The 19,538-nt window shown below is 42.6% G+C and overlaps 1 protein-coding gene across 2 annotated transcripts in view; it reads left to right on the top strand.

The window, feature by feature from the left end:
* The first annotated feature begins 2,026 nt into the window (after positions 1-2,026).
* Positions 2,027-19,538, top strand: part of LOC147751543 (guanylyl cyclase inhibitory protein-like) — a 245,096-nt gene continuing 227,584 nt past the window's right edge. The window contains exon 1 of one of the 2 annotated variants that reach the window (XM_086938729.1): positions 2,027-2,100. Coding sequence is in view for 1 of the 2 variants with exons in the window: in XM_086938721.1 (XP_086794847.1) it covers positions 2,039-2,106 (68 nt within the window). In the remaining variant the exon portion in view is untranslated. Of the gene's footprint in view, positions 2,107-19,538 lie in introns of both variants that reach the window. The other variant, XM_086938721.1, reaches the window with a different exon arrangement.

Below are 19,538 nucleotides of genomic sequence, written 5' to 3' on the forward strand. Positions count from 1 at the left end.
AATAAGGCCATACAATCCCCACTCCCAATGGCAGCAAAGAGCTTTGTGAATGCACTGGAGCTGGGGCACCATGCCTGCTAGCGAGAGAAGCATACATAAAAGAAGAACAGGCATTAAGGAGGGGGAGGAGGCTTTTATTGCTTGAGGAGGATTGTGAAGGGAGGCACATAGTGATTTATCATGGCAAGAGGGACAAGGAGGAAATGTGATCGAGTGACTGTGGCATTTCAGGACAATTATGGATTTTCCAGAGTTGCCACATAATCCATCATCTGCTGCATAATTTGCAGATTTCAACAAAACAAATCAAGCTCAAACATATCAAAAGTTACTAAATTTGCTGCCATACACGTTGCCGCTGATTTCTGTGCTCAGGTATTAAGTAGATCCTAATGAGGTGAAAAATTTGCCCAGACAGTGGTAACGTGCAAATAAATTACGAATTAAGAAAGCAATTCTTTTCCCAAATGTGTCACCTTACGCTGTATATTTACCTATTTTGCCCTATAATTTAGTCCATTCTGTTCCATAATTTGGTCCTTCCCTGCTCCATAATTACAGTGGCCCTGTTTAAAGGACTAGCCTATTATGCTGCTATGTGATTTAGTATTGCAGCAAAAGGTTCAGGGAGACCACATAAACTTCAGGAAAAGCTGCTTGTTATGTTATGTTATGTTATGTTATGTTATGTTATGTTATGTTATGTTATGTTATGTTATGTTAAAAGTGCTTATAAAGTGCACGTACACCAGGGTTTCATGTCGCTGAGGTCAATGGGGAAAGCGGCATTTACAGCATAGTAAATGCTGGTATGACTGAGAAAATAAAAAGGTCTTTAGCAAATTCCTGAACTGCTTGTCGGCCTAACCCCTTTCTGACACAGGCCATTTGAGAATTCCTGTTTACACCTCTGTTGCCAACTGCAGCGTTCACTATTTCGGACAGAATGTACCTGTGACTGAGATGCAGTCTGAATCGTGTCCTGTAAAGTGGGAGCCTTTCATGGGATGACGGCCGGTCTCCATATTTAGCTAAATATTTTAGGAGCTCGTGGAACTCTTTCATGTGACTGTCAATAACGTGTATGAGAAAAAAAAATATGGGGCAAAACCATTTGAATCCCTAACCACAAAAGTTGAGATACACACTCGGGAAAAGAGCAGATTTTACATTTCAGACTAAGTAAAGGACGCCCTGAGGCTGCACGAGACAAGCTGCCTCTAATCAATGCTGTTCATCTGATTGACTCTTGTGCTCTCCTTTATAAGCCCCACTGAACGGGGATTGACTTCAAAGCAGGATGTTGTTATGTTATTCACGTGGCCACCTGATGTAACGATCTGAATTATTTGTACATTCATTAGGCTGTAGTTTTGCTGGTTTTTCGTCTGTTATGTAGGACACCTGTGCCTTACTCTGAATATGTACGATGGTTCTCTTTAACATGGATGTGCTTTATTTGCAAAACATAAATAAATAAATAAATAAATAAATAAATAGGTGAATGCTTTTCTTAGAAGCACCTTGGTCTACCTCATAACTCTTTCTTTCACCACCCACAATTTCTGCCTTATAGCTCACTGTTTCAGGTTCCTTTTCAATTCTACTTTTTCGACCTGTGTCACTGTTTTCCTGCCTTTCTTTTACTCTTCCTGTGTCCCTTTTCCCTAATTCTCTGTCTTAATGTGGGTCCCCAAAAATGAGTGCCGGTACCCACTGTTTACAACCACTGGCATAAATTAAGCACTGTCTCACCTCCTTGCCATTGTGGCAAAGGTTACAACGCTGTGCATTAATGTGCTATGTCTGAGATTGGGCTACACGTCTGCACTGTTATGACTGCGGCCTAAGTCAGAACTAATCACATTTGCACCCAGAGTGTCTAATCTTGGAGTGTCTAATCTTCATCAAAGGTGAAGCTGAGGATGCAGCTGACTCGTACTGAGCAGCCAGGATAAACTGATGTTAATCCATGAGCCGATATAAAGTCCAGGCATCGCCTGAGCACAACACAGGCATTAGCAGTGTTCGGGCAGACATGGGGCAGGCTGGCACCTTACCGCGCAAGACCACCACCTACGTTTTTGAACTGCATGAATGGTATAGGTAATTTTTGAATATATCTTTTTATTGCTGTGTGATTGTTTTGTTAGTTAACATGATTCGATGGGACTTTGCTGAGAGGACGTCCGTGTTGTGATAGTGATGGGTAGTAGTAACTGCATATACAGAGGAAGAATCAACGTTTGCCTCAGCCAATAGTATTTGTATTAATTTTGGTGCCTTTAAATAATGGAAAGCTCTAATGCTATCTTAAAACTATATATTGACACCAATTCAGAATCTAATCCGTAATGGAATGTTAATTGGCGACTTTTTTCATGCACAGAGACAGAGATTGACGGAATGGCATATTGGTATGTTGTTTATGCTAATGGATTACGTTATGTTAAGTTGAGTTATGTCATGTTATGTTAAATGCAGCTTGTACAGCGTGGCATTCACTAAAACCATTGTAGCTTGGCAGTGGTATACTGATTCCGGACTGTCAGAAAATGGGTTATTATTTGGGTTGGCCAGTCACCCACCCAAAGAAATAATAACGCTACCTTGTCAGGGTGAACCCTAAAGTCACTAAATTAACTTAAGCTCAGCCCCATGATAGCAATGAACAGAAAAGGCAGGCTTAACTTAGCGAAATGTGTAAAGTATTTATAAAGTTCCCAAAAAATAATAAAGTTAAATGAACAAACAATAACAATTCTAAACTGAATTAGAAAAATAGAGCAAAATGTAATAGACAAAATGATACAAAAAAAACAAAAATCCACTAAGGGAGATTTGAATCTTCAAATTTTAAAGTAGAAATATCGCCCAAAAAGCACTAAACACTAGTAATAGTCTATGGAATAAAGACTGGGAACTAGGGGCGATTTGCTGCTGACCGGGATGGATTAGGTTGGATACACCAAATGGATTGGTCCCAGTGAAAGTTTGGAAATCGAAAATTTCAAAAAATGTATAAGCCCTACTTAAGAAAGTGAATTTGTCATTTTTAATTAAGAAAAGCATCAACATTTCTTATGGAACTTTGTCACTTTTTGAAAAGGAAAATACTCCCAGCGTTGGGTGCCACTGAAACTGTAGCCGTCACTGTAGCTGGAAACCTGAAGCAGGTTGGTCATGCTGGTACTCTGGAACTTTGGAGACACCGCAATTATTCTGGAGTTGTGGGTCTCTCTGAATTGGATGAATCTAAATTTCAATCCATCAGAAGTTTTGAAACTTTCTTTGGGTCCCCAACAGCTACAGGAGTACACTTTGAAGACCCCGGGACCTTAAGGGAAAGCCCTTAGTGGATCTTGGGGTATCAGGGAGAGGCCAACAGCAAAGTTTGTCCAGATCCCGGTACCACTAGTCAGCTGTGCCCTTCATGGAAAGGGCCCCTTGCACCTTGTGGTGCCCTGCTAGTCCTGTAGGAGGTCTGACAACTGACCCTTGGGGTCCACTTCTTTGTCCAGGGTGCAAGCAGGAGCAGGTCCAGTCCTTCACGACTCCTCACAGGTCAGTGACAGCAAGTTCAATCCTTTTCTGATCTTAAGCAGGCCCAATAAGTGTTCTGAGGAGGGTCTTTGTGGTGCCACAATTATTGCTGGCACTAACTAGTGAGTGATAACTCATGGGCACTCTCTAACCAATCAGGTAAAAGTTACCAGGGGTGACCCGAACGACTTTTTTAGCAGTTCCTGTTTACCCTACTGCAAACAATCCTACAACACTCCTCACTCTCAAAATTCAAGATGGAGAAACCCTTTTTCTCTTGTGCAGAGCCTGGAATGCCCATCTGGAGGTGTAGCTATGGTAACGAGGGGTTCTCTCCTCTGTGGTAATTCAAAACCAGTTGTTGGGGTGGCTTTCTTCCCTCATAGCTTTTCCAGGTGCCAAGTAACAATTACTGGTGAAAGGGCACATCCCATTTCAAGTAAATGAAGTTACTGTGTCCACACTAACTGGTCTTCCTGCAGGAATCAACCCCCCCCCAACACACACACACCTCCAGCCCATTGCCTTTTCTCTGGGAGCTGTTTTCACAACTTATTTAGGGCAAGAACAGGTTGGAAAGTGGCCAGAGAACTAATGCAAATTAGCTTTCTGCAGCTTCAAGCAAATAACAGGTAACATTCTAAGAATTTCATTTACAAATATATTGAATACTAATTCAAATTCACCATGATTGGATCTTTATTAAATATAAAAATACGTTTTTGAATGGAGTCTGCAGCTGGTATAGATAAAAACTCATAGATTAAAATACACAATCTATACTTTGACTTTTGCTTTATGCCAGTTACAGCCTGACTCGGGATCATGCCATTTCTAGTGTCACACATTTCCCACTCTTAAATATTATGCACCCTACTTTGTGGACAGCAAATACTAATATATCATTGCTTTCAAAGTAGGGCTCAGTTTGTAACACACCCCCAGCAACCATTAGAGTGATTTATTGCATGAACATGATTGCCTGGTTGTTAAAATAACAGATGAAGATAGCTAGTAAAAGAATAGTAGAATTATTAGCTTACTTAGGTTGCAAAAACATTTGATTCTACAAAAAGCAGGGACACACATAATACACCATTGTTACAATTGGGTTCCGCCCATTAAGTACGTCTGCATTTTTTGCTTTTTGGACTACCCGGTTTGGAATTTTTTGCTGTGAGCCTCACTGCATGTGTTTCACTGACTGTAATCAAATGGTAAATTAACTGCACATGTTTACTGCCAGTGTCTACCTTTTAAAGTAAGGCTACTGCAACGCAGCTTAGATATGGGACACTTGAATGGCTACACGTGACCATGTATCTGAGGGCTGTGCAACCCCATAGCTGTGCACAGTTAGTCTGGTGCAGAGGGGACTCTACAGGATTGGATATTGGCCTGGGGTAGGCCTTATAATGTTAGTGTACACTCATAGGGAAAGCCAGTGTGATTTATCGTTTTTTCTGTAGCAACACTTTGTTATACACGAGGCCAACTGCCTTAGAGGCATGTTTTGCTTCCCTTTGGCCTACAAAGTCCAGTGACATCAAAATGGGGTAGACCTTGTGTTAGGAACTCAAATCTGTGAGTTCCAAAAGAATATCTTTACAACTTATGGGTCATCCAAAATTGTCATAATTCTCTGACTCAACTAAGAATCAAAGCCCAGGCCTGTTGTTACCCTATTGCGCCAAATTAATTATATTTCTTTCCACAAGCAGGAACAAAGGTAATTAACAGTGCTTCCCTCAGCTCTGTTAATTACCTGTCACACTGCACCAAGGCTGTAGAAATCTAGACCCACTAAACAAATGAGGATGCCCAGACAACTGGGGCCACAAAAGGAGGGGGCACCTCTTTGAACTTTTGATGGTAATGGCCCTGGCAGTGATGTCACTGAGGAGCAGAGCTGAAACACCAGAAGCAGGTGTAACCAGTGACTCTTGGATGATTTCATCTTGAATTGTCCCTGCATGATGTGCAGGAGGCCTAGGACAGGTGTGGGGAGGTGACCAACCCTAGGATTGGCCAAGGGTGCCTAATTTCTAGGACCTTCCACACCCATTTAAAAACTCTTGCACAAGAGTGAGACTCTCTCTTGGTTGGTGTTTTTGTGCTATTTGCTGTTGGACCACGGGGCTGCCCTGTATAACTGGAAGGAGTAACAGTCTGATGCCCAGAAAAGGATAAATGACTTTGCCCTAATTAACTCCAGGGCAAGTGGGTCTCCCCAAGGACCAGTGAGGCTGCCCCCCTTTGGCCTCTTGATGACCAGTTGGGGGAAAGCCCTGGACTTCAGAGCACAGAGTGAAAGGCAATGAGGAAGGCTGTGGCAGGGGAGACAAGAGAGTCATCTTCCTGTAGATTACACCACTTTGGTGGTGAGGAGGTCTGCTGTAATTGCTCCTGGTTGCTAGAACTCTTGCCAGGATCACAATGAGCCCAGGAGCATCTGCATTGGCCCAACAGGGCCCGAGTTATGTTTTTTTCAAGATCAGCGATCTTTGACCTTTCTTTCAAGAACAGTGAGAGTGGGCCTCTGCCGCACGGTCACTAATTATCGGCAAGGTGGGCCAGGACCGGGGTCAGCGCAAGATAGATTCCTTACTTTTTTCAGGGACGGGGTTTGCATGGGGACCCCTCCCCAGACTCTTCATTGACCCAGGAACACCATCTCTGGTCCCTCTATGCTGTAAAGGATGCCGACCCCCTAAGACTAGGAGACAGGAGGAGCATTATCACTCCCCACCAGTGTCTGGGGGAGTGGGGTGGCCACCTAACAGAAACACCCGGCCCGCAAGGAGCAGGCAGAAGAGAACAGAGCTGCTGGCTACTGTAGGACATTGCCGTGCAGGGCAACCAGGGGGGTTCTTCCTGAGATGCCCCCAATGTGGGACACTTGATGGGTTGGCAAGTGAGTCCGGGCACCCCAAGATCAAGAAAAAAGCATTAAAATTAAGAAGAGGCATGCAACATGAGGCTGCGCACTAGGAAAAGGAAGCAGTGGCTCTCCCCAGCTGAGCGGGAGAGCCGCTCATACAATAGAAATTAAGCATGGGCGGAAAATCCATTCCGCTTGCGGATTTTGCGGATTTTCTGTAAATTCGCAATCCGCGAACTCTCGCGAATTTACCAAAAAACCGCAAATTCACACGCAGCGGATTTTTTTTCTTGGTGATACAATATTGCGGCGTGCGGTGTTCACTTACCGTCATTCAGCGTTTGCCGAGTTGTTTTTCTCGATATTTTGCGAGTGCTGCGCCATTTTGGATCGTGCTGCGGGATCCCGTGGGAGTTTGGCGACGCATCGCGAGAGTTCGCAATTGCGAACATGTAGGTGCGGCAGGCAGCAACAATCTTGCACTCGCGAAATTACAAAATTTGCAATTCTGCACAAGAAATCCACTAGCAAGCAGCATAGACCTTCTGAAAATGATGATTTTTATCAGAATAACTCCGCAGGTTGACATTTGCCTGCACTTTTTTGGATTTGAGGCCTTTTGACTTTCTTTGGATCACTTTTGGATTAGAAATCAACTTTCACAAGTAAGTTTGTTTGGGGCATTACAGTTGCTGTTCTGCAGAAAACGAGTTTTGCAAAACTGAAAGCACTCATCAGGTGCAAAAGTTCACTCATCATTAGTAACCATTCCCTGTAGTACTTCCTGAGGGGCCCCTCCAGAGTTCAGTTGCCTATGTTTGTTTGGGGCATTACAGTTGCTGTTCTGCAGAAAAACGAGTTTTGCAAAACTGAAAGCACTCAGCAGGTGCAAAAGTTCAAACTCATCATTAGTAACCATTCCCTGTAGTGCTTCCTGACTGGGGCCCCTCCAGAGTTCAGTTGCCAGTTGCAACAATTCTATGACCCTGCTCTGACCCTCACAGCAGGCTCATAGAATAGCTACAAGTAGGCCACAAAGGTCCTGGAAAAAAATTGCACTGCAGCAGAAAGCAAATTACAGATAAGGAAGCAGGTGCCAGACTGGAATTTTTAAACAGTGACACATTAATAAATCAACCCCAAATTAATTCAAGTCAGTTGAAGCAGGGCAGGTGTGCTTGCTTCCCCCCCCCATAATCTACAGTGATGAGCCAGAGGGTGGCATTGATGTACCAGAGGGTGGCATGGGGGAAAGAGGGTGGCAGTGGTGAAACAGAGGGTGCTGTGAACCTGTGATGATGAACCAGACATAGAAACAACATAGTCGCGACCGTTGCGAGCCGACAAGTAAGTTCGCAATTGCGAACTGGTACAAAACCCTCACAAACTGGCAGAAACCCTTGCGAACACAAAAAACAAAAATCTGCAAATTTGCGAGAATTTGCGGATTTTGCGGATTGCGAGTTTGCAAATACGCAAATTCGCGAATGCCAGATTCGCAAAATTCGCCCATGCTTAATAGCAATTCCCCATAGCTGGAGCGCCCCCTAATACCTTGTGCGGCTTGACTATTTGAATATTCTTCTGCCTTGTGATGGCCCCCCCCCAGGATGTCTGAGGCATCATAAATTTAAAAAGTGTTGGGGGTGCTGTAGAAGTGACATCAGCCATCCTGAAGTAAACTTTTCACAACTGACCCTAAATGTGTGGGATCAACAAAACCATGAACATTGGAGATTTATATTTAAATTTTCAAAGTACTCCAAGGCTGGAGCTTTTTCTCTACAGCTGGAAGTGCAGCGCTCTCTAGGAGTTTTTTGTATGGCTGCCTATTATGTGGCCTGAAGGGATTTAATAAAGTTATATGGTGTGCAGCACCCTCTAGGGGCTGAATATAGGGTTGCATTGTATGCGATCAGAAAGTTTGGCTACACAAGGTGGAATGGCCCAGGACTCGGCTTACCTTTGGACTTGGAAGAATTTTCAAAGAAAAGTATCTGAGAGGTAAAGTTGAGGATGCAAGGCAGCCTGTGGTGTTTGAGGAGGAGTCAATGTCGTCAGTGAGCCGCTGGATGGAGTCATGGTGAAGATTTCTATGTTCGGACATTGTAAATTTTTGGAATATATCCAGACAAAGCTGCAATCTGTAGCCAACAAAAGCTCCACAAGGGCAGATACCTTAGGTCAGAGGTACAGCTGCACAAGATTTTCTGCTGTAGCGAAGAACATCGCAGGAGCTACCGTGGAGTCAGGCTGACTGGCAGTATATCTTTGGGCAAATCAGTGAGCAGGTAGGTCCCGATCTTCTGTCGGCTCTCAGGCAACATTTTAGTAGAGAATATTTCAAGTCCAAACTTTTAGAGTTAGTCAGGAGCAGCACCTTCAGCAACACCCCTTTGGTCCAGTACTGGAGGGACAACACTTGAGGTGTCAGGACTTACTCCAGCAGAAGACAGGTGCAGGGTCAAGGTCTTATGTAGCTCACATAGGAGGCCAATCAATTAGCCCAGAGTTAGCCTGGGGGTCCAATATTTATACCTTGTGACAGCCTTTGAAGTGGGGGAATTGTCTAGGCTTACCCAACTTCAGGTTCTGGAAATCTCCTTCCTTTCCCTGGACAGGTTCCAAATAGACCTGAATATCCCGAATTTTCGGAAAAAGAACCTAGCCAAAAAAGTATTTTCCAAAACTCAATTGGAGTTTGAAAAAACAATATCAGAAAGAAAAACTTTTCTTTCTTGAGTCCCCTCACTCACCAGGGTTTCCCCACGGTGACATGCTTCATCAAAGGAGCCATCTCAGTCATCTACGGGCTGAGGTGTGCTACGTCTTGCGGAATTACGTAGGAGCACTTAAGTGATGGACTATGTGTAGTGCAGACAGTGTAGTGGGGTGTATTGGGCTAAATGTGAGTTAAAAATACCTAGCTAGTGGACAACACAATTTTATTCTTGCTCCTAGTTGGTAACAAAGTTTTTTATGGGGAGGGGGATGCACAGCCCCCCCCCCTCCACAAACCATTAGAGGCCGTTGGGTCCCCAACAGAGCCAATTTCTTTGAGGAAAAAGCCCTGTGCCTCTAATAACCTTGGGAACTCCATCCCCAGGGGCCGGCTTACAGAGTACGTCCTTGGGAGCCCACCAACGTGACAAAATGGTTTCCCTGCCTGCAGTGGTGGTGGCAGAGAAAACTGTGTTTGCTCTCGCTTGGCAGGCACATTTAAAATCTGGGGATGGAGTCCCCAGGGCCTAACAAAGTTTGAGTAGGGATGCCAATCACAGCCCCCTCCCCTTAATTCAAATAAGTGGCCCGTGGTATGAGGTCCTAGGGGCCAATGACAGCTCAGGGAAGGGGATCGCATAGCCCCCCCACCCCTTTAAGTAAAACACATTTTTAAATGGCCCTGGTGGATGGGGTCCCCTTGGTGAGGCTCTATTGTCAACCCCGCACTGCACACAGCCAAATTATATTTAAGCATTTCTTTATGTTAAAAAACACCTAGAAATTCACTGAAAGAAAAAAGGTTAGAGTAACGTTATAGTTAGTCATGACAAAAAGGATGTTTTTATTGTTTTTAAAAAACCTAGAAATTCACTGAAATAAAGGGTGAGGTACTTCTAGTTAGGTGAATTTGTCAGCGATAACCTTAACATTTTGAACAGTAAAAAAGCCACAGAAATGCACCAGTTATAATTAGCAGCACCTACTATAACTTGCACCCCCACCATGCACTGCTTTCAAACTCATATATGACATCCTTTATAACATGACATCTCAAATGGCATAATTGATGACATCATCTAAGCTTCACTTTCCTGCATACTGTTGTATAAATTACTGTGGCATTAGAGATCTGACAGTAAGTACAAAATAGCTCATGACAAGATCAGGCATCATTAATACCAACACTGAAACTACTCCCTTATGTGTTGAATACAAGCATTATGAGCAACATTGACACTATAGCATACATTTTACATGTAGCCAGTTCACATTAACAATCAATCACAAATATGTGGGAAACCTTCATTTAGTACCACGTTCAATCTGCATACAACTGTTCAGAGAAAGACAAAATAGTGAATGCTAATTCCAAAACAAATGCCCTACTATGGACAGCATTTATCTGCATCAAACCCCTGACACACACCAAACCTACATTATGAAATGAAGTCGATATCAGTAGAGAAATGAGCATTGTAAACAGTGGTTACTCCATGGGGTGAGTTCATGCCACACCACACTGTTTGCAAACAGATGCAACACAATGCAAACAGTGAAACTCTCATGAGAAATACACCACAGAGTATTCAAAAAAATCTTTTAAGAACAGTGTGCATTCTATGCAACAGTTGCTAAAAGAGGCACTATTTTCTAAAAAGACCCACGATCTGAAGGTGCTAAAGATCATACTACCTGCACCCTTCATACTGTTGTGAAATGTACATTTAGGCCATCTTCTGAATCAAAAAAAACATGCATACATAGGTTAGTACCTGGTGCACACACCCTTCTGTGTTAAGTATAAATGAATATGCTGACACAATAATCTCTAAGAACAAGTTCGTATCTACTACGTAGAATCTTTCTCCTGTTTCTGCAGAACCAAAAAGTTGTGAGGAGCATAATGAATACAAGTCAACAAAGTTGCTCTTGCTTACGAACATTTTTACCGTTTTTAATACCTCTACACAGCTATGGAGTATTAGGAGCACATGAGTTTTGTAAACATTGCAACCAGTAGCTGGACCCAAGCTGCAAAAATTACTTGGAAAAGTAATATTGTACGTATGCTCCACTATGTAAACTGTAAAACAAACTAGCACACTCATTGAATGATGTCATCAGTGATGTCATCATGATGTTATTTGAGGAGTCATCAGTGATGCCATAAATGATGTCATAGAAGATGTCAAGAGTGATGCCATTTGTGATCTCAGAAGCAATAATGTTTTCACTGACGAATTCACATACCCTTAATGTTACTTTAACCTTTTATTTTTTCAAAGAGTCTCTCAGCTTTTTGTTAAAAAAACAAACAAAAAAGTTCCTTTTGTCACACCCTACTATAGCATTGCAGTAACTTTTGTTTTTTTATATATATTCACTGAAAAAACCATAGGTTTGACACCAGTTATAGTTAGCTGGAAATTTTACTGACATAAAACCATTGAAATTCCCACGTTATAGTTAGGTGGACTCACTATAACTTGCACGCCTGCAATTCACTGCTGATGACGTCACATATTACAGTGAAAAATAAAAGGCAGTGTATGTGTCAGTTGATGTTTATAAATAAGTATACATAAGACTCAGTGATTGAATGAGTGACTGGATGGATAACTGTATATGTTATGTTATGTTATGTTATGATTTCTTGTATAGCGCATGACTCACCCGGGGGCATCTCAGCGCTTACCAAGGGAATTCTAAAAAGGGGGGTGGAAAAAAGATTCTGTGAGAATACTTGTGTACTTGTAATGGTGATTTTATATCAAACTAAGTATGAGTTACTATCTATATGAATAGATAAAGTGGTGTTTGTATAAGTGTATAGCTAAGAAAATATAAGTATGATCCATTTTTGAATAAGTGAATAGGATGACTTCATAAGTGAATAGGATGTGTGCTGGTGTGTAATGTCGATATAGGTGTATAAGTATATTTGATAGCCTTCTATTGATCATTGACTGCATGTATATGTGAATCAATAGGTTAAGTGATTAGATGTGTGTTAGAATTGGGGGTCTGTAGTTGGCACAGGTAGGTACTTGTGACAAATAGGGACCTTCCCCTCTAGTCAGGATAAGGGGATTACACTCCTAAAATAACCCCTGCTCACCTCCTTGGTAGATTGGCACGAGCACAAGGCTTTACCTCAGAGGCGTTGTAAGTTAAGAATTTGTGACCACATACAGTAACCCAGTGACAAGACTACAAATGCCACCACGTAGAGAAAAAAAGTGTAGCAAACTCCAAGGGCATAGATAATCCCTAGATCAGAATCTAAACAAAATGATAGACCCTCCACATTTAAAAAACATTTGTATATAATACATAATGTTGAGCTCAACATTATGTATTATATACAAATGTTTTTTAAATGTGGAAAATGAAATAAATAAGTAAATGAAATTTATACAAAGGATAAAAATAACAAACAAATATACTATAATCAAAATAAAAAGATTGAAGAATTTTTGTATAACTCGCTGTTTCAGCACACATTTATTTGAATGTTGTGGAGGGTCTATCATTTTGTTTAGATTCTGATCTAGGGATTATCTATGCCCTTGGAGTTTGCTACACTTTTTTTCTCTACATAGTTTACCTTCCCTACGAGTAGCTAACTGAGTACATTGTAGGGGCCCCCTTTTTCCCATTGAGTACAAATGCCACCACACCAGGTTTTATATAAAAAAGTATATTTTATATAGAGTTAACACAAGACCAATAAAAGACAAAAATAATCCACAGTACTATTAGATTTCAAGAGGTCTGGTTAAAAGGCTTAAATCAAGGTTCTGTGCGAGTCGGTAGCCTGGTCTGGCTGCAGCGTTGTTGAAATAACACAGATTCGAGCAAATCCAGCGGATTGCGTCGGTACGGGCCCACTCAAATGTTAACAGACTCAGTCACAATACCTTTTACTTGTGGCGGCCGGCACGGAGGTGCGAGCCAGTTCCGGTGATCGTTGCGGTGCAGAATGGAAGCGTTGCAGGACGCGTTGCCCCTCGATGTGGTGCAGGCAGCAACCCGTTGACAGAGTCGGTGGATCCAAGGCTGCGTTGCAGGGCCAGACGGTGCTTCGATGCGGTGCTTGCAGCTTGTGGTGCGGCGAACGAGCCGGAGTTTGGTAGCTGGCGTCGATCAGTCCGGACAGCGGTGTGAGTCAGGCGGCGCGTCGCGAAGTGTGCAAGTCGGTGCCCAACTCCGGTGCGGTCACAGGACTCGAAGTCAGCAGCAGTGACAGCGTAGGTCAGACCAGGTCGATTCGATGTAGCGAGGTGTTGCACGTCGCGGTGTCTATCAGTCGCGGTGCAGGCTATGGCTCGGTGACAGAGTCAGGACGGATTCGGTGAGCGCAGAGCTTGCGTTGTTCGAGGCGGATGTTGCTTGATGCGGTGCCTACAGGACAACAGGGTGGTCGTGAAAGTCGGTCACAGCTCCCTGCCTCTGTAGCCACTTGTTTCCAGCAGCAATTCACAAAGACTGGTCAAGTCTACTGGTCCTGGGACTTCGGTCAGAGGGCAAGCACTCTTCCAAGCCCTTGGAGATCTTTTGCACAAGTTGAAAGAAAAGTCCACAAAGTTCTTTCTCCTCTCTTTGGCAGTCAGGCAACCACTGCAGGCCAATCCCCCAAGCAGCGCTTCAGCTTTGGGAATAGTCTCTCCTCAGTTTCTTCAGGTTCCTTCTCCTCAGCAGAGGTTTTGTCATGTAAGTCCAGAAGTGATCTAATTTCATGGGATCAGGGTCCCAATACTCATACCCCAAAATCCTTTGTTCTCTGAGGGGAGAAGGGCCTGTGCCCAGTCCAAACCAGTTCTGAAGCACTCTGTTTACCAGACTTCTACTTTCCTTTCACAGTGCAGGGCAGGAACATCAGACGCCCCACAGGGGGTGGAATCAGCATTATGGAAGGCAAGTAGAGCCCTGGAGCACTTTATTGATGGTCTTCCTTCTCTTCTTTCAGTGTGCAAGGCAGAGACATCAGACGAACCACAGGGGGCGGAGCCAGCACTGTGGGGGGTGGGCACAGTCCTATTCAGGTCCCAGGTGCAACTCCTCCCTCCCATCTAGATGCAGATCTTTCTATTCACCACTGGGATGACTCATTCTGTCACCTGGAATCCCCCAGCCCTGTCACTCACACTCCAGACAAAGGAATACACAACTTCGCAGAGGCAGGCTTGAAAGGTTAGGCAAGCAAATACCTACTTTCTAAAAGTAGTATTTGCAAACACAGAAAATTAAAATAAACTTCACTAAAAGATGTATTTTATTATTCTGAGTCCAGGCATACTAAACTCGAATTTCTACCATGTTCTCTGGGTCTGTTAGGATTATAAACATGCAATAATCTAACAGCCCATTCTGGCCTATGGAGAACAGGTAGCCTTGCAATAGTGAAAAACGAAAATAGCTGTAATTCACTATCACGGCTTGTCCTACCTTATAGTTACAATGCACCCTGCCCTTGGGCCTACCATAGGGGTGTCTGATATGAAGACAAGGGAAGGGTCAGGGACTGGCAAGTGGGTGCACTTGCCCAGTCAGCATGACAGTACTAGACTGCATGCAGGCTCTGCAGTGGCAGACCTTAGACACATTTAACCAGGCCGCTTCTGTGGGTGGCACAACCAGTGCTGCAAGCTCACCAGCAGCATTTGGATTTACACGCCCTGGGCACCATCAGTGCACTGTAATAGGGTCTGACAAGTAAACCAAATAGTCAATCATGGAATCACAGATTAATACATCAATTTACAAAAGGGAGAGCATATGCACTTTAGCACAGATCAGCAGTGGTAAAGTGCCCAAAGTCATAAAACAGGTCAGAAGAAATTTAGGAGGAAGGCGAAAAGTTCAGGGATGACCCTGCAAAAAGGGCCAAGTCCAACAATGTGCGTATAGATCTAGGAATCACTGAGTGGGTTTTTAGAAAGTTGTATTGCTGTGCCAATGGATTCGAATATGGTACACTGTATTTTACAGTGAGCGATGAAAGGTTATACTAGTGTATGATGAGGTGTATCTGATTGTCACGTGGAGGATGTCATCAGTGATGTCATCAGTGATGTCATTTGAGATGTCATCAGTGATGTCACTGACCATGTCATGTGGATTGCGGTCGTGCAAGATATATTGAGTACAACTAACTATATCAGAGGAATTTCAATATTTTACTACGAGTGAAATGTCCAGCTAACTATAGCACCTCTAAAACCTATGGTTTTTTCATTGAATTTCTAAGGTTTTTTAAATGCTAATTCCTAACTATATCAGGCCTGAAACCTATGTTTTTTTCAGTGAATTTTTAAATGTATTAATTGTTATATTTATTTTTTATACTGATTTACTACATTTTTTTAACTATTTTTTTTAGATATTTTATTTATTAAATTACATTATAATTACATTATACATTACATTACAAAATATACTTTCTCAGAATGAATTACTTTAGTTTAAATACTTTACAAATAGGCAATAGACCTTTAAGTACAGTAGTTACAGTTGTTCCAATGGGCAACACAATTTCAAACACAATGCAATATTGACCTCAATGTGAATTTCTAGTTAAATGCAGTGTTACTTTATAGATTACTTTTCTAACCACAGGACTGGATCCTAGATTCAGTCCTTGGACATTGCCTGTAAACGATTGAGTAAAAACGTTTTAATTACAGTAGTGATTTTTAAGGCATATTATTGTATTTTAAAAGTTGACACAAAAAAAATTCACATAGAATCACCAATGTTATCCTACGGCAGGAAATTCCTTTAGCAGGTAATTAGTGCTATTGTCACTTTTTCTTACTCCGTGGTAGATCCTGGATCAAGCACTGGTGCATCTACTGCAAACAGGTGAAAGAATGCCTTTAAGTCATACAGGCAATTTTTAAAGAATATTTTTAGTTTGTGAAAATAGATAACAAAACTTTTCTGGGGAAAACCAGACAATGGATTCCTATGGAAGGAAATACAAGTTACTGGTAAGTATGGTTGAATTACTTTTCAGGGTCAGTGCTGGGCTAAAAGATGCAGCACTGGGTTATCACCTGATAACAGGTGAGTAAATCGAAATTCGTAGTTCTGCTGATTTTATAGGAATATTTTAAAGTTCCAAAACTGCACACTTAGAAGAATTTCCAAGTGAAACCAGTCAATGTTTCCGTATGGAAAGAAATTCACTTAGCAAGGAAGTAGTGTTAACATTACCTTTTCTTACTCTGTGGTGGATCATGGATCCAGCACTGCTGCATCTCCTGTAAACAGTTGAAAGAATGTGTTTAAGTCATACAGGCAATTTTTAAAGAATATTTTCAGTTTTTGAAAATAGACACTTAGAAACTTTTCTGGTGAAAACCAGACAAGGTATTCCTATGGAAGGAAATGCAAGTTACTGATAAGTATGGTTAGAATTACTTGTCAGGGTCAGTGCGGGGCTAAAAGATGCAGCACTGGGTTCTCTCCTGGAGGTATCTGGTGGGCAAGTTGGCCCCTAGGGGACCTCTGGATTGAGGAGGAATTAATTCCCCAACTTAAATGTGCCATAGGGCGTGTTGGCACACATATCACCCCAGGCCCCACCCCTACCTTCACTATTTTGAAAACGCGCCCCGTGGCATGTTTTAAGTTGCAGTATTAAGTCCTCTTGAATCCTGAGGGCCCCTGGCGGCCATCGAACCCACCAGGTATCTCCAGTATGCGCCAGGGAGCTACGTTGCAGAGAGGTGTTCAGAGGCCATGCCCCTTTTGACAGCACTCTGCAACGCAGCTCCGTGGCGCTTAGTGGAGCTACCTGGTGGGCTAGTTGGCCCCCAGGGGACCTCTGAATTGAAGAGGAATTAATTCCCCAACTTAAAACGCGCCACAGGATGTGTTTGCACACATATCACCTCAGGCCCCGCCCCTACCTTCACCACTGTGCAAACGCGCCCCATGGCACGTTTTAAGTTGGGGAATTAAGTCCCCTTGAATCCTGAGGTCCCCTGGCGGCAAACTAGCCCACCAGGTACCTCCAGTAAGAGCCACAGAGCTGCGTTTCAGAGAGGTGTTAAAAGGGGGGTGGCCTCAGAACACCTCTCTGCAATGCAGCTCCCTGGCGCATACTGGAGGTTGAGACACACCTCTTCTGCTTACAGAGCTTTTCTGAAACTTTTTGCTATGTACACATATCTTGCACTACACACAACATTCAACGACCATCTTCATCAATATTCATTGTCTGTAAAGTAGCCTTCCACCTATGACAGCCAGACACCTAAAAGTTACATAACCAAAGTTTTCCCCACTACCAGAGCTAACATAGTTACATACACTGCCCACAGCACAATGCAATGTAATACGGCTTAGGGGCAGTATCATGCATAGATAATGAACCCACAAACACAGATAGATAGTGGAAGTGGTTATGGGCACATTCCTTCGACACCTTTTTATTACCAGGTCACGTATCCAGTGACGTCTGTGGTGGATGTGTGTGGATTCAGTGTAAACCAGCCCTCAAGGAATAGTTGCTGCTGTCATCTACTACAACAGTAATCATTGGATCACACACAGACATTCAATAATAAAAGAATCAATAGTTTGTACTGCAGTAAGGGAGGGACAGTAGATGTGAAGTAATACAGAAAAAATATTCTATCGTAAAAGAAACACAACTTATGGTATACTGAGACACAATTAATAGATCTGAAAAAATACGCAAAAAGATTGTATCATGAAGGGTACATGAGTTCTAGTGCACTTAGATAGCCACATCGAAATCATTGAGCATGTCAACAACCAGCGATGATGTGTGCTGTAGACGGGCAAGCCCTACTAGGAGGAATATCTGTTACCATCACAGAACATCATCTGCAATAGCAACTCAATCTAAATTGTTAACACTGCTGTCTACAGTGTAGGCCAGAGAGAGCGGTCAACAAGGGCCCACAGCTACGTAAGGTGGAATTCAGCTATACAGTTTGTCATACTCGAAGCAACAAAAAGAGTGTCTGGAGCCTTTAATAATACGTATGCGTGGTGTAGACAGAGCGCACTGGAGCAATGACTTTCCCTACAGAACTGCGTCATCTACAAGACCAACACAATCTGAATTTTGAACACTGCTATCTGCAGTGTTAATTGTAGACAGTACTCGCACAGACATTCATGAAAACTTTCTCTCACTTCCTCTTCACAATAGACAACAACATAAATTGCCGAAAATCTGCAAATAAATAAAACTAAACAATTCAAATATTATTTCTGCTGTCTACAGTGTAGACTGTCCAGTGTTCCTTTGTACTTGCAAATTAAAATTGATCATTGTAGTAAACCTATAAGTCATTTCAAAAAATGTCTTCAAGCAAGTATACTAAAAACATAATATGTATTTTCCAATACATGTTGTGGTTACTTGACTACTGGATTCTATAATTAAACAATCAGCACTCGATCTGAATTTTGAACATTGTAGCCAAGACTCACTATTCATTAACACCTGACAGCCATGTACCATTCAATTCGAAAAAATGGACTTGGTTGAAGCAGATCAGAGGGGGTACACAGAAATAATACCAAACGTCAACTTCTCACATCCTCAAAAATACAATCAAGACCCTGTTTCACTGTTTGGACCTGCTGTACCACGGTGCACTCCACCGACTGGTGTCAACCAAACACAATAATCATGTGCAACAGTTAGCTACGAAAGCACCGAGTCTGATGCACCTCAATGGAGGGAATTCTATGAAAACAAAGCAACTAGTAATATCAAACATCTTTCATTGTGGAATCAAGACACTGTTCCACTGTTGGGACCTACAGTTGCTTGCACTTGGTCAGAGTGAGTACCTCCATCTCCACTCTCAAATGCAGTTCTAACATCATCCATTGTGGGATCAAGACACAGTTCCACTGTTGGTACCTAGAGTTTGATAAACCTCATCGGAGGGGGTACACAGAAATCATCTCAAACTTTTAACTTCTGACATCCTCAATCTTTGAATCAAGACCCTGTTTCAGAGACAGTTATGTGAAAAACCAGCAAAAGGTTATTTCGGACATCGTCCATTCCAGGATCAAGACACCGTTCCACTGTTGGGACCTAGAGTTGGTTGCACCTGGTCAAACAGAGTACATTCATCTCCACTCTGAGATCGAGTTCTAACATCCTCCATTGTGGGATCAAAACACTGTTCCACTATTAGAACCTAAAGTTCGTTGCGCCTGATCAGAGGAGGTACACAAAAATCATGACACACTTTAACTTCTGACATCCTTAATCACAAAATCAAGACCCTGTTTCACTGTTCGGACCTGCTGTACTGCGGTGTATTCCACTGACTGGTATCAATCAAGCACAATAATCATGTGCAACAGTTAACTACGCAAATACAGTGTC

The sequence above is a fragment of the Lissotriton vulgaris genome, chromosome 1_1, assembly GCF_964263255.1.
Source record: "Lissotriton vulgaris chromosome 1_1, aLisVul1.2, whole genome shotgun sequence".
NCBI lineage: Eukaryota > Metazoa > Chordata > Amphibia > Caudata > Salamandridae > Lissotriton > Lissotriton vulgaris.